General features: G+C 50.2%; 1 protein-coding gene across 2 annotated transcripts in view; it reads right to left on the bottom strand.

Annotated features, from left to right (window-relative positions):
• Window positions 1–269: 269 nt before the first annotated feature.
• NDRG1 (N-myc downstream regulated 1) overlaps window positions 270–16,092 on the bottom strand; it is a 56,234-nt gene continuing 40,411 nt past the window's right edge. For both annotated transcript variants that reach the window (XM_061438540.1, XM_061438541.1), the window contains 7 exons: window positions 13,583–13,686; window positions 11,512–11,568; window positions 10,642–10,693; window positions 9,252–9,299; window positions 8,101–8,136; window positions 5,376–5,427; window positions 270–2,156 (listed from right to left, as the gene is read on the bottom strand). In XM_061438540.1, coding sequence (XP_061294524.1) covers window positions 1,945–2,156; window positions 5,376–5,427; window positions 8,101–8,136; window positions 9,252–9,299; window positions 10,642–10,693; window positions 11,512–11,568; window positions 13,583–13,686 — 561 coding nt within the window. In that variant the 3' untranslated portion in view covers window positions 270–1,944. The remainder of the gene's footprint in view (window positions 2,157–5,375; window positions 5,428–8,100; window positions 8,137–9,251; window positions 9,300–10,641; window positions 10,694–11,511; window positions 11,569–13,582; window positions 13,687–16,092) is intronic.

Below are 16,092 nucleotides of genomic sequence, written 5' to 3'. Positions count from 1 at the left end.
TTATATTGATTCTATGTTAAAATGTTAATATTTTGGATATGCTGGCTTTCATGTATTATTAAAATTTATTTCACTTGTCTCTTTCTACCTTTTTTAATGTGACTACTTGAAGATTTGAAGTTACATCAGTGGTTCGCATTGTATTTTTATTGGACAGTGATGCTCTGAAGAATTCCAAAGGTGAGAGGCATGTGGGCAGGAAGCCCCAGGTAAGGAAAGACCCATCTCAATGCATGATCTCTCAGGTGGGGGAAAAAGACACAAGCCACTGCAAAGTTACAAATTTATTGGTCTGGAAATAAATACAAATATCTCATTAAGAAACTCTTCTGGAAAGACTTGTACATAACAGCTTCTTGTTCTGATTCAGCCATTTCTGCCTCCCAGGTGGTAGGTGACAGGTAAACTGAGTCATAATCCCCCAAGCTACCTAGAAGGCTTGACTACTTCCTCCCAGTAACCACTAGGCCCCGGTGGTTGATGCATGCTCTTCCATTCATTCTGATCAAAACTTGCTATACGAAGATCCATGGTTAGCCAAAATGAGATTGAAAGGCAGTAAGTAGTACAGGAACTCAACAGCTATGTTGACATTGCCCAGAAATGTCAGTGGTGCCACCCTGCTCAGGGAGAAGTTAGAGGGGCAGTGAAGAGGGGAAGGCAGGAGAGAGAAGGAAATCCCATGGAATACATGTTTCAGACTCTGTACATCTTCTGGGCCACCACTCCCCATGTGAATCCCACCCCCTAGCTGAAGATTCTGGAAGGTCACCAGGTCAGAAACCTTTGGCAGTCAAGTTCAGATTCACCCCCACATTGTCAAAGATTGGAAGCAGGATTTATCACACATGATTCCTGGGAACCAGATGGGTTCGACTGAAATCACAACTGCACTGGATTCCATCACAACCACAAGGAATTCCTTACGTCTAATCACCAAAAATACCACCCCACCCCAACGCCCCTGCCCCAGTGCTGCTGCCTGGAGACACAGCACAGCCAGCCCCAGCTGTTTGCAATCTTTCTCTCCATTTCAGAGAAAACAACTACAAATCTACACACTCTTCCCCATGAATGAAATAACCACTCGTTCATGTATTAGGGGTGGGAAGTAGGGGCGATGGAGGGGGAGGCAGGCAGCTGATTCAAAGCTTTAAACACACAAATACCAAATGCCTGCCAAGACCATTTCTTTGAAAAACTGGAAGATTTTGTCCCTTACTCTTGTCCGTTAAAAAATGCCAGGAAAACAGGCTTCTGGGCGTCAATCATAAAAAGTGTATATATGCACAAACGTTAAAAAAAAAAAAAAACCTATTACTTCAAGTTACCTATGGAGATTTGCTTTTTCCAAATACTTCGGAGCCTCCACGTCAATTCCACCTCTCTCCCTGCTTCCCGTTTGGCTTTTTTTTTTTTTTTAAAATAGCTCCCCACCACTCCCTGCCCTCCCCCTCCCCAATCAGAAAGGGCTTGGTTTCCAGAATCTGGGTCTGTTTTTTCTTTAGTTGGAGAGGAAACAGGAAGTAGGCGGGCCGGGCTTCCAACAAGGTGTCCCTTTGCGCCAGGATGCTCCGGCCAGGCTAGCCTTGGATAGATCGAGTGTTTACTCTGTGCTGGTTTCTGGCAGTTTGGCGTCTCCAAAGGAGGGTAGGAAGGTGGCCTCCCAGCCCCTCGATCGGGGGGAGGAGGGGGCACTGAGGTGCACGTTTCCCTCCGGTCCGGTCCACCCCACCCTACCCTCACCAGAAAGGGCAACCCCACAAACACCCAATCTCACCGTGTCGTCACCAGAGCTCACTTGTACAAAATAAGCTTTGGATTAATACCGAGTTACGAGTTAACGTGCGGTTGGCAGGCAGGGGTGGGGAGGGGGGCCGGAGGAGGGGCAGCTACAGCGATCGGTCCCAGAGTCCAGGGGCGGCCGGCCGGCCCCGAGGCCGCCTAGCAGGACACCTCCGTGGAGTTGGGCCCGGCGCTGCTCCCGGGGCCGCCGGAGTTGGGGATGATGTCCAGCCGCGTACCCTCGCTGGTGTGCGAGCGGCTGCGAGTGCCCTCGCTGGTATGCGAGCGGCTGCGGGCACCCTCCAGGGACGTGACGCTGGACCCTGACGCTGTGCGAGACCTCATCAAGCGGGTCATGCTGGCGGAGGGCACTGGAGAGAGAGGAGAGAGCCGGTGAGGGAGTGGGCAAAGGCTGGAGACACTCGCACCTTGGCAACGCAGCCTGCCGTGTGCCCTGCCTGCCCGTGGAACCTTTGCTCCTGTTCGTCTTCAAGGCCATCCAGACACTGGGCTCCCCGTCATTTCTGTGCCCACTCGAAGAGGTGAAGAGCCAGGCTCAGGCTGGGTGAGGACTGATGGGTCCCACCCTGGCATGAACCCACCAGCTGAGTCTCGATCGCAGCTGTCTGCTACTCGCTTACCAGCTGTGGGACTCGAGGAGCGTCCCTCTCTGAAACCCCGGCCCCACGTGTAAAATCAGAATACTACCATGGACCCCTGGCTATCAGCGCCCGAGTGCATGCCCACCACCCTGTGATGTCAACAGTTTCTAGAGTCAGGAGGATGTTCATAGTCGGCCCGGCTAATCCCTGCATGCCACAGGCTGGAAACCGAGGCCGCACAGAGTGGTCAGCTGTCACTTCTTCTTGCAGGCAACCTGTGAGCTCCCAGGAACTCTTAATGGCACCGTCCATTCCGAAGGACTTAAAATGCCCTTAAACATGGCAGGTGGCTGAGACGGTGGGATGAAGAACTCCACCTGTACTGGGTTGAAGAGCACCCTCCCAAGTTCACAAGCACCAGAATCTCTGACTATAACCTTATTTGGAAATAGGGTCTTCACAGATCTATCTAGATGAGTTCATCCTTGGTTAGAGTGAGCGCTAATGCAATGGCTGGTTTCCTCCTAAAAGGAGACAGATGCACACTCAGGGAGCAGCCGTGTAAAGACAGGGCAGAGGTCAGAGTGATGCAGCCACAAGCCAAGGGCTGCTGGCAAGCACCAGAAGCTGGAACGAGGGAAAGAAGGATTCTTCTGAGAATCCATACAGGGAGCGTGACCCTGCCTACATCTCGGTTTTGGACTTGTAGCCTCTAAAACTGTAGTACTGTGAGAATAAATTTCGTTGTTTTAAGCCATGCAGTGTGTGGAGATTTGTTATGGCCACCCTAGGAAGCTACTCCATCAGCCGATTGAAGCCTCTTTGTCAAGATCACATTGAATAAAAGACGCCACACACTGAGGCAGTGATAAGTACAAATGCATGGAGGGGTTATGTTATTGGCTCAGTGGGCATATGTGTTGGCTTTCCACCACAGATACTGACAAACAGAATTCATCCTTGCATACTGAATCTTCTTCTTAAAGAGCTAGCTCCTGAATCCAGGAAAAAATCAGGATCAATCCCACACCTGTTGCTCACATACTTTCTCTGAGCCCCCCTGTTCCCTGATCCCACATGTGCAGTCTTACTGACCCTGCAGGGCTCTGGTAACCCTAGCATGGAGTCATGGATGCTAAGGGCTTGTCACAGTGGCCCACAGCTGTGAGCAGGCACTCGGGAAATAAACGGTTCCTTTCCTCATCTTTGGAGGACGCCTCTAGCTCTTTCTGTTGTCTTTCCCTATGATCTGCAGGCTGCTTTCTGGAAATAGAAGCCAACATAGTGGGTGGGGGCAAACAAGGCCGGCCTCCCACTTCCTTTCTCTCCAGAATGCACTTTCAAAGCAGAAATCCAAACCCATGGCAGGTTCAAGACGAAGAGTTACAATTCACGCCTGCAAGGTAAACAAAGCCCTTCTCAAGTTACTGCCTTTGCTGCACACTTTCCCAGAGGGGCAGAGACCCACAGACAGATGTTTTCTGTTGGAAGAGGGTTCTTTGGGACACGATCCTGCATGGAGCATGAAAATCAGGCTTGCTGCTCTCAGCTGTGCTAGAAACTAAATGTGGCTGAGGCCAATCTGAAGACTGCGGTCAGTAGACCAAACATAACATTACTATTTTAAATGAGCAAACAGTTTAAGCCTCAGGAAAATAAAGAAAAAAAAAAGGAAGTGACTAGACATTCAGACTTCTTAATTAAGATGGGCACTCGAATTAGAAATCCAGGCAGCAGAGCGAGAGAGAGCAAAACCAGCCACATGAGGGCTGAAGCCGTGGCTGACACGCCAACATCTGCCGACGCTGGCTGCTGCCCGGAGTGTGGCTGGACTTAGGGCTGGCTGTCCCGGCCTCGGGACTGCGTTGCTGAAAAGGGGCTGTGTGTGTCTGTGAGCAAACTGGAGCCATACTGCAAAGAGGCTGCAGGTTCTTTAGTTGTGCTGCTATTTATCCTTCAATTCTCAAATCTAACGATTTAGCAGACATGCTCTGCCTCGAATATAAGTGACTTTATCACCCATTTGCTCGGAGATTTGCAGTTTTCGAAGAACTTTCACAGATCCCCAATCTGCTTCTTGCTTAATTTCTCAAAGCCTCAGTTTCATCATTTGTAAAATGAGGATAAGAGTATCTCCTAGGATTATTGTGATCATTAAATGAGAAAAAAAAAAGGACTTAATGATTTTTCATCACCACCACCACCATCACCACCACCACCACTATCTCACCCAGCACCATCCTCACGCCACCACCATCCTCATCGCTTCCAGCACCATCACCACCACCACCATCATTATTATTGCCACCATCCATCCTCAGGCTTCCCTTGTGGCTCAGCTGGTAAAGAGTCTGTCTACAATGCGGGAGACCTGGGTTCGAGCCCTGGGTTGGGAAGATCCCCTGGAGAAGGAAATGGCAATCCACTCTAGTACTATTGCCTGGAAAATCCCATGGACAGAGGAGCCTGTTAGGGTACAGTCCATGGGGTCACAAAGAGTCGGACACGACTGAGCGACTTCACTTTCATCCATCCTCACGTCACCAGCACCACCACCACCACCGTTATCATCGCCACCATCCATCCTCACGTCACCAGCACCACCACCACCATGACCAGCATTACCATCCTCACGACAAGTCTCTTAGGGAAACATGTAATCAAAATTAAAAAAGATTTTCATGGTTTCATGGGCTGTTGTCTTCTTGGTTCTCAGAGGGCTAGTCCTCACCCACACCTTAAAACATTCCCTGGTGTGAAACAGCTTCTGTTCAACAACGGGGGGAGAATGAGCCACTAGGGTATGAGGAGACACTGGAAGCTCTGTACTGCGGCCCACCCTCCACACACCTAAGTACTTCTTCCCTGACATGCCTGGCGTGCGAAAAGCTAAAGCTGCCCACGGTGACACAGAATCCTCGGCCCAATCCGTTTCCAGTTCCCACCACTGCCCCTCGGCCCACCCCTGCTGGGAAAAGCCATACTCACTGTATCCCATGCCCTGCACGAAGTACTTGAAGGCCTCGGCCAGCTTGGCCGGCTGCAAGAGAAAAGAGCAAAAGTGCAGTCAGTCACCGGAGGTCCGGATCACTCAGGGCCACTGGGAGCCAGGCCTGTGGTCACCTTCATTAAAGAGCTTGGCAAAAGACAGAAACACCACGTGTTGACAGGACAAAAATACAAGAGGAAAGCAAAGAACGGGATGATTATGGAGAACCAACTTAGCTTTGACCAGGAAGAACGTTCACGTTCACTACACAGCTGGAGAAATTTAGTCAAGTTACATGACCGGTCTGAGCCAGCTTTCTCACCTATATAATATGGGCAGAGTGCTACACCTGCAACTGAGGATTTCTGTGAAGAATACATCACTGGATAAATTGATGCGCCCAGCTCAGCGTCTAGAATGTAACGGCCACTCACTGTGCTAAGGGCTTTGCAGCACTCTCTCATCTTCTCCCAACAATGACTTTGCGAGGTTAGTACCGTCTTCATATACATGTCATAGCTGAACAGATTTGGAGAGGTAACAATCCATCCAAGGTCTTCTGGTTAATTAGTGGGCCTGCACATTAACCCAGGGTTTTCCAAATCCCCTAGCAGCTTACTCTCACCCCAGTAGCAGGCAGGCTGGTGGCTGGCTGGATGAAAGGATGGTGGATACATGGATAGATGAAAATGAAAAAAGGTGGATAGAAAGAAGGAAGGAAGATGGATAGATGAATAAAAGAAGGATGGATGGTCTTAAAGAAGGAAGGATGCAAGGATGAAAGGAAAGGAAAATGGAAAGAAAGAAGGATAGGATGAGAGGATGGATGGATGGATAGATGGATGAACAGACACATCTCTTATCAACTGGGCTACTTTAAATAAAATGAGCTGGGAATGCTGCAAACATACCCAGTTTGACCAATTACTCTCAAAGTTTAATCTAAACCAGGAGGTGAATGTTTGGGTAAAGGTCATATCTGAAGGCTAATTAATTCCAACTCTCAAATGTAATGTCTATTCTCACACCCTTTCACTTCACTGGTGAGCCATCATCAGAGTGGCCTTGTCCACCTCCACCAACTCCTGCCACTGTTCTCAAAGAGCCAGATGATATTTAAAGAAGAGTCTGTGCTAAAAGTGCCCTCTAGGAGTCACGGGACAATAAGATAAGAACAAGAGTTGCAAGCTGGAGCTGCGGAAAGCCAAGGGCATCTGTGTTCAACATGGCAAACAAAACAAGATGACGGGCTTGGAAATGAGATCTCGGCCCAAACTCAGCTCCCCTGCATGCCCATAGGCAATCTCTGCCATCTGATAGCTTCAATTCCCCTTCTGTGGCTGCGGTAGAAGGCACATTCTTCCTCTCTCTAAAGCTTATTGCAGGGATTGAATGGAATGAAGGATGGGAATGCCCTTTGTAAACACACCCAACTTGCAAGGGCAGGAGAAGGCAGGATTAAAGAGCCATTGGTTCTTGCTGGGCTGCCCTCTTGCGGGGCTGGGCTAGTTTAGCTCCTGCCATGACATTTAAAATGTGTTTTGGGACTTCCCTGGCGGCCCAGTGGTTAGGACTCTGCTCTTCCACTGCAGGGGCCACAGTTTGATCCCTGGTTGGGGAACCATGATCTCACACCAAAATAAAATAAAAAATGCTTTAATTATGGCTAGGGTTAGAGTCTTTTCATTTCAAATAGAGAAAGGAATAAAGGAGGGGGAGAGGAAACAATAATGGTGCCCCTTCTCTTCAGCCAATTTAAGTTGCACTGTCTCAGCAGGGTGTTGAGCAGGCAGTGTGGATAAACAGCCCATCATAAAATAGTGTGCAACTATTAACTCTTATTTACATCTAAGCAGGCTTGGCTGGGCACCCATCTGTTCCTGCTGAAACTGAACCATCCCATCCTTCTCTGGCTACTCCCAGCTATTAAACAGGCAAAACTCAACAGCAGATATGAATGTGAAAATACTTTGTTCTTTGCCAGTAGAAACAGAGAGGGACACTGGAGATGGAGGCTAAGAGAACCACCGAGGCCATTTGTGCCTGATTACTGCTGCATGCACACAGAGACACACACATGCACACATACATGCACACACACACATACTTATACACGTGTGTGCACACATACATATACACATGTGCACGCACACACATACACATATGCATGCACCCACAGGCACATATACGCACATGCATGCACACACATACACACGTGTGTGTACACACATACATATGGACACATGCATGCACACAGAGACACATACATATATACATGTGGGTGCACATAGACACACACATACATATACACGTGTGGATGAACACACACACACATACACATGTGCACACACACATAGGCACACACACACACTTTGGCCCATCTCCTCTCTGTGCTCCCTGCTCTGCCCTTGGGCTCTGGGAGCCCATGGCTATGGCCTTTGGTCTTCGGGGTCAGGCACACCTAGATTCTGGTCCATGACTGCCAAGCTATGTCCACTCAGCAAATCCCTTCCTGCCTTGAACCCAGTGTCATCCACTCCACAGAGGCTCCTGCAGGAGGATCTGACACGTCCTGACGCGCAAGCACTTTTACAAACGGTAACAGGTCTACAACATGTCCTCAGACGTCACGGTGTGGGGGCAGGGGGGAGCAGGCAGCGAGGGGGTAACAGGTCCCAGAGACCCCTGCCCTCCACGTGGAGAGTGGAGACAGGTGTGACTCACCTGAGAGATCTGCGGGAGGCCACCGCAATCTGCCATCTGGGGAGACAGGGAAACCGGTTACTGCCAAGGCCTCGGTGGAGGGCATGCCGACTCGGGCCTGGCTGCAAGTGGGCATCCACTCTGCCTGCTGCCCTACCCGGGTCCTGCCCTGTGAGGGGACCCGGGCAGGTTATGGGTGGGGAAACCCCCACGTCACTCGGCTAGGCTGCTTTGATTATTAACCATGTCGGCATTGAACTCTGCCTTCTCGCACCATTACTGGCAGCTCCTGACAGGCCAGGCGCTGTGCTAGGCCCTGTAGGTGATTTCGCTCTGCCCCTCAAGAACCCTGGAAGGGATGGCTGTCCCACTTTAGAGGCAGAAACTGGGCCAGAGGGAATTGGAGGAACTTGTAAAGTCCCAAGTCGGGTCTGTCTGACCAGAAAGCATTCACTGCACAAGGCCCCATACACATGATTTCTTTAAAGATCCCTCGGAAGGAAAATGCAACATTCAAGCCTTCAGGTCTGATGAGGCTCCTGGTTGGCCATCCTCGGTAAATGTTGTCGCTTCTGAAGGTCCTATTAAAAAGCCACATCCAAAGCCATCGCTGCTTAAGGCCATTTCAGGCACACGTGAAGATTTATCCAAAGCCTAGGGCTCTGGAGCACTTGGGGAGGGAAATGCGGATGGGATGAGGATAGGGAAACAGAGCTGGAAGGTCTCTTCCAGTGAGAGTGAGTGAGGCTGTGGCCAGCCTACAGTCCAGGCTCAAGGTCAAGGTCAGCTAACCCAGGGAGGCCCTCAGCCTAATGAGGATGTAGTGACAAGACAAGGGAATTGAGCTCCAGGGGCCCATGAAGCAGGGCAGGGTGGTACAGTGGGCAGAGTCTTTCTAGAATCAGGCCCTGCCCACACAATTCCTGTCCATCCCTCTCCAGAGTACAATGGCCAGCAGCCCATAAGCTCCTGGAGTCCCATACATAGATCCCTTCATCTTTGCAGTCTTGGGTTGCCAGCCAGCACTCAGTAGGTGTTTGTGAACAGACAGTCATCATTTCTGTGGTTTCTGACCACCAGTTATACTATAATCAGGCACAACTCAAGTCTGCACAAAATTTTTGGTGTTTCTAAGAAAGAATAAATGCAACCCCCCATCGTTTTCCCTGTACCTTGAGGAGAGTGGTCTTCGTTGGGTCCAGTTTTGAGTTGCACTCCACCTGGATGGGAAGAGGGAGAAGAAATTTCTGATTTCCTACCTGGAGCCAAAGTCATAAACTTTACCCCCTCCCTGCCACTCTGCTACCATCATCAGAAATTCCAATATTCCTACTGGCATGAAAGAAAAAACACAAGCTGTGGCATTAAATAGATGGCTTTAAATTCTAGCCCTGCTACCATGAGCTGTGTGCTCTTGGACAAGTTACTTAACCTCTCTGAGCCTCAGTTTCCTCATCAATAAAATAAAGATAGTATCTTTTTCAAAGGGTTGTGATGAAGATTAGCTAAACTGTAGAAGGTGCTACAGAAACAGTCACTAAATGAACGGGCTTCTTTAACCAGCTGCTGCCAATGACTCTTCAGATTCAACATCCCCAGTCCTGACAACTATTCTTCGCATGAAACCACATCCACCAAACTGGTTTCTTTCTTCAATTTCTCAGTGACCCTCTTACAAGTGCATCCAGAAGTGGGAAAAATCCTCACTTGGGATGTTCAGAGTGCCTAAAGTAGAATTATCACCTCTCTTAATGTAACCTATGTATCTTTATTGATACATCCTACGATTATGTCCAGTGGACTTAAGGTTAAGTGTTAGTTGCTCGTCGTGTCTGATTCTTTGCAACCCCATGGACTATAGCCCTCCAGGCTCCTCTGTTCATGGAGTTCTCCGGGCAAGAATACTGGAGTGGGCTGCCATTTCCAGTGGACTAGATTGCATGGTTCATTTGGATACCCCAGGTCTTTACTAAATGAACATGTGCAGACCCTGCACTAGCTCACCTCCCAAAGCACATCACAATTCTAGACTTTTCCCAATAGCCCCTAAGCCTCCCATGTCCCCAGCTATAGTGATGTTGGAAAGACAGAATCCTTGTTTTACCCTTACAACATCACAGGTGGGAATTAAGGGGTGAACTGAGCCTTTCCTAAGCCTTTCCTAAGCTCTGCTCCCAGGTCCCTCTCTGCCCTGTCAGATGATAAGGCTCCAACCAGGTCTGAAAGTGCCACCTGACTCCCAAATGGGCAGAGTCTCCTGGCCAGGAATTCAAGTGGCAACATGCCCATAGAAACAAGCCAGTGGGAGGCAGCTCGGCAGGTGAGGGGGCCTGGGAGACGAGTTAGAAGGCCCACTGCCAAGGAACTAGGGCTGGCAGTCACCAGGGAAGGAGGCTGGTGGCTGGGCCCTCTGCCCAAAGTCCAGTACGGCATCTAGAAGACGTCACTTGCTCTGATGGAAGCAGAGGAGGGGCAGAGGGTGGGCAGGGAGACTTCATACAAAGTCAACCAGATCTGGACCATCGATTTTAAGCACAGAAGCTACTGGTGATTTCTACATACCACAGCGTCCACAGCAGGAGAACTGTCCCCAACCACCAACAGAGCAGGACACCTGGGGGAAGGGAGAGACCGGGAGTTAACACAAGGTTCATTTAAAGGTTCTCATGCTCCCAGACCTGCCAGGCTGGGACCAGAATCCTTTAAAAAAAAAAAAAAATTATGTTGTTTTCCCCTGTACTCTTCGCTCTTTTACTATCTTCTTTCTCCACCCTCTGCTTTATTCTTAGGAAAAATGGGTAAGTAGTCATTTACACCCTAGTATGAATTTCAGCCAGAGACCTTCTATGCCCTGATATTTTATTTTCAAGTACTCCTCAAGGAAGGATGAGTAGGACTTTGCCAGTCATCAAAAACAGAGACAAAAAGGACACACCTAATTAAGGAAATTACATGTGCCAAATTCAGGTGTCAAATCATATGGTTCATGTAAGGAACTATAATAAGACATAGTCATTAAAGGTAGAATCCAGTTGGTTATACCCATGACTGTCTTTTCCTTCTAGTTTTATAAAGCACTTCAAGGTGGGTCCTGTGCCTTATTTGTCTCCAGGCTCTGTGAAGCAAAGCCTCAAACAGTTGGGCATAGAGTAGGTGTTTCATAAATTCTGTCGGGTGTGGTTATTAGCATGCCTTGTTTGAGATCTGAGGTCCCCCCAACCCTAGATCTCGGGGACACCCTATAAACCAAACTCTTGCAAAGAGAGATGAGTGAGACTGGGTCATGCCCAATCCATGGCTAGAATCCATCCAGGTCTTGCCCACTGGGCTGTCCTAGCAGCAGGCAGGCCGTCCTGCCAAGCTCAGGGCTAAGATGCTGCCGGCACTGGCCAGCAAAGCTGAAGAGACAGCGCAGGGGGGAGGGCAACTCACTGCAGGGTGACCGTGTGGGCTCCAGGCATCGGCCGCTCGATCTCCAGGTCCCGCCGGCTGCAGACAAACAACAAACACACGCACCATATAACAGCATGCCCTCCGTGGGAGGAAGCCCCCTTCCGCCCAGGCAACCCCGCAGTCCTGCGCTGGCCACTCTGGCAAACAGCCACCCACATCCCAAGCTGTGTGGGGTCCCACCCCAGCCCCTCTGGGTCCACCGAAGTGGCTTCAGGGACAGCAGGACTCATACATTTCCTGTGGACTCCACCTTATTGTCCTCTGTTTTGTTTTTTTCCTTTTATGCACAAATCACATCCTTCTGTGGAGGCTTCCTCATTCCCACCTGTCCCCCAAGCCACAGCCTTCACCTCCCAAATGCTGTCCAGGCTCTTCTTTTAGTCTGAGTCTTACTCTCACACCTAACTCGGAGTCCTCTACATAGTAACCAAACCATCTCTTCAGAACTCAGACCTGATCCTTTCACTCCCTCCTTTTAAACCCTCCTATGGTTTCTCACAGAGAAGGCAATGGCACCCCACTCCAGTACTCTTGCCTGGAAAATCCCATGGACAGAGGAGCCTGGTAGGCTGCAGTCCATGGGGTCGAGAAGAGTCGGACACGACTGAGTGACTTTACTTTCACTTCTCACTTTTATGCATTGGAGAAGGAAATGGCAACCCACTCCAGTGTTCTTGCCTGAAGAATACCAGGGACAGGGGAGCCTGATGGGCTGCTGTCTATGGGATCGCACAGAGTTGGACACGACTGAAGTGACTTAGCAGCAGCAGCATGGTTTCTCACTGTACGTATGGCCACCAGCCTCTCCCTGCCTGGCACCTCCCAGCATGAGACACCCTTTCCCAGCAGTCAGCTTGGAGCCAGTTCTGGATTCAAATCAGGCTCCTCTGCTTGCCAGTTGTGTGACCTTGGGCAGGGTGCTGAACCTCTCTGTGCCTTCGCTTCCCCAGCAGGAAATGACGGTGAGGGCACCCTCATCATGGAGGTTAGAAGGCATCAGTTCTTTCCTGAAGCATGTGGGGTTGCAGGAGCTGCTGCTGGTCTCCTCAGTGCCCACCGCCCAGTCAAAAGCCTGCCCACTCCAGTCCTCGCTAGTGTTTGCTGAATGAATGGGTGCTCAGCCTCCGTGTCTTCAGCTACTCGCTGCGAGTATTACCTGTCCCTCCATCACTGAGAGGCTGGGAGGAAGGTAGGCGGGAAGGGACATGAATGCCCTTCGCGAAGTTGAGTTCTTAACATGTGAGGAGACACAGAGCCCAGGTCATCCTTGACCCCTCTGTGGAGTGGCAGACTGAGTTCCTTGGGGATTCTAGAACCCCTGGCCGACATCAGTGGCCCCGAGCTGTCCCCTTCCCTAGCTGAGCCCCAGACTGTCGGCCAGGTACGCTTGAGAGGGCTGCGCCCTTGCCAAAAGCCAGGCTCAGCTGCTCCCTACCCTTGGAATGAGTCCCTCACCCCCCAGTAGCCTTTCTGGATTCCTCGCCACGTCCCTCTCAGCTCTCCCCACCTCTGGTCCTTCTTAGGGTCAGCCTCGGCACAGGCACATACGTAAATCCACGTGCAGACCATTTGCCATGTGACTGTTCCCACTCGAGCTTGCACCCCTGGTGATCTGGAGTGGAGTTAAGCTCCTTGCAAAGTACATGTGTGCTCACTCAGTCGTGTCTGCTCTTTGCAACCCCATGGACTGTAGCAGGCCGGGCTCCTTTGTTCATGGGATTCTCCAGGCAAGAATACTGGAGTGGGCTGCTATTTCCTACTCCAGGGGATTGTCCCAACCTAGGGATCGAACCTGTGTCTTCTGTGTCTCCTGCACGGGCAAGATGGATTCTTTACCAGTGTGCCACCTGGGAAGCCCCCTTGCAAAGGATCAATACTCAAAACTCCGGGAGGCACCTGACTTCCCAGGGCCCTTCCTGGGCACCCTTGTTCTGTTCATTTATTTGCTCCAGGGCTGCATCTTAAATTACCTTTATGTTCTCCCCTCCCTGCCCCATCTTAGTTCCGGACCTGCGAAAGCGGCCATCGTGTGGCTGAACGGCACGGGTACCTGTTGTAGGCGTTGATGAACAGCTGCAAGTTGCCAGGGTTCATGTCGTTCATGACGTGGTGTCGGTAGGCGTGGACCACCTCCACGTTATTCTGCATTTCCTCCTGCGTAGAGAGAGGAGAAGGTCGTTTGTGGGAACTATGGCACTGGCTGGTCACTACCCTCGCCATTCTTCCTCTTATTCAGGTACAAAGTGAAGACCGTAAAGCCTAATCCATAGGCCTGCTATGGGCCCGAGGGAAGCTTTGGGAAAGTAGAAGCTGTACCCAGAAGCAGACTGATGTCTGAATATCAACTGCAAGGAGAGCGATCACAAAGCTGGAGGGGCAAGCATGCCTTTCTGGGCTCAGATTTTGGGAGTTCTGATCTGAACTCAGTCCTCCTGGGTCTGAACTTGTACAAGTGTTTTACCTCTCTGAGCCTCAGTTTCCTTTAAAAAAAAAAAAAAGTGGGAGTGACATCACCTACTTCATCAAATTGTAGGATTTAATAAAGGCTGGGCAGTCTAGGAAGCCCATTGTAAACACCGACGCGACTTTAGCAATTACCATTATTTTCTTTTTAATGGAAGAGATGAAAAGAAGTTTTTCATGTTTGCAAAACAAAACTAACCCATGCAATGGGAAGTTGCCAGAAAGAAGCTCAATCTTGATTCCCAGGAGGGCCAACCGACCTTTGCAGAAGGCCGGCCTCAGCCTTCTCTCTCCCTGGTTCCTTTCTGAATGTGATTTGAGGCAAACAAGTTATGAGCCTGTTCTGTTTCTCATCTGTACAACAGAGGATGCTGCAATTTCACGAAAGGGCCTGATGTAATTGACGACAACCAGATCAAGAGTGGGAGGGAGCAAAGAGGGGCCAGTGTCAGCCCAGAGCTGTGTCAAGACAGTCCACGATTACTGAAGCAACAGGGACCAACCAGCTGTTCTCCCAGAAAAAAGAAAGTCACAGTCTGAGGAATTGTGCTGGGGTTACAGATCAAAACAACTGCAGTGGGTTGGGGGCACAGACACCCCAAGTAATTTCAGGTACAGTCAGGCAAAGTTCTCACTCTATACTTGACACCCCCCTTCCAAGAAAATACAGACAGTGGCTCTGATCTTTCCTGTATTCCTACGAGGTGCACGTTATACACTCAGGGTGGAGAAAATGTAATGGAAACTGAAACATAAAAAAAGAGGACTTTGGCGGCTTGAAAGGTTGTCCCAGTGATGTGTTCACATCACATTCCGGGACCTTGTGAAGTTAACTTATTTGGAAATGAAGGTCTTTGCAAATGTAATTAAGTTAAGGATCCAGAGATGAGGTCATCTTGCATTATCCTGGTAGGTTCTAAATCCAGAGATTTAGAACCAGTGTCCTTGTAAGAGAAAGGGAGATTTGAAACAGATACAGAGAAAGCCATGCAAAGATGGAGGCAGAGACTGGAGTGTGAGGGACCACCCGCCAATTGATGCTGAAGCCACCGGAAGCCGGAAGAAGCAAGGAAGGACCTTCCCCTAGTCCCACTGGAGGACTGTGGCCCGGCTGACACTTGATTTCAGACTCCTGGCCTCAGAAGTGAGAGAGAATGTATGTCTGTTGTTTTAAGATACCCAGCTTGTGGTGCTTTGCTACAGCAGCCACACCAACGAACACGAGGAGCAACACGACGCACACTGCAGCAACTCAGCAAGCATCTGCCTCCCCGGATGTCTAAGGTCACACTCTCCAGCCGCGGAGCAGGCAGTGGTGTGTAGGCCACACACAGGGAACAGAACACATCACCAGGCTGGACGGGCATCGAGGGGCACTTCAGACCCACATCCGGCCCTCTCCCTCAGCAGGAGGAACAAAGCCAGAGTCAGGGACCACGCTGGCCGGGGGACAGGGCAGAACCATGCACCACTCCCGTGTCACCAGGGGCTTGGCTCAGACCAGCCTTAGTGGGGGCACCTACACAGCAGCCTATCTGAGTGCCAGGTACCAGCGGAGGCACAGGTGGCCAGCGTCCTGCATTAGTTACAGGAACCCACACTGGGCCCAGACTCATGGGCTCCAATCTCAGCCCCTCTCGCTGGCTGTGAGACCTCACACAGGTCACTCAACCTCTCTGGTCTCATTTTCGTCATCCACCACGGGTGGGGGAGGGGGGCGGGTAATATGTATACATACATAACTGGGAATAAAAAGTCTTTCTCACAGGAATCACAGAGGCCCTTAGGACTGAGGCTGACACAGTCCATAGATGTGCATGCTGTTAGCTTTGTCATAGCCCAGAACTGAAAAGAACCCAAAGTCCCTCAATCGGTGAATGGAGAAGCAACCTCTGGTCTATCCACACCACGGAACACCACTCAGCACGACAAAGGGATGAACTCTCAATATGCCCATCAACACAGATGGATTGCAAAATAATTATGTGGACTGAAAGGAGCCAGATTGGAAAATTAAGAAGCCCATACTGTGTGATGCTGTTTACATAAAACTCTAGGGAACTGCGGCGAATCTGCAGCGACCCAAAGAGGGTTAGA

Source organism: Bos javanicus, chromosome 14 (genome assembly GCF_032452875.1).
Source record: "Bos javanicus breed banteng chromosome 14, ARS-OSU_banteng_1.0, whole genome shotgun sequence".
Lineage (NCBI taxonomy): Eukaryota > Metazoa > Chordata > Mammalia > Artiodactyla > Bovidae > Bos > Bos javanicus.
The sequence above is the reverse complement of the archived record's forward strand: the minus strand, read 5'-3'. Positions and strand labels throughout refer to the sequence as shown.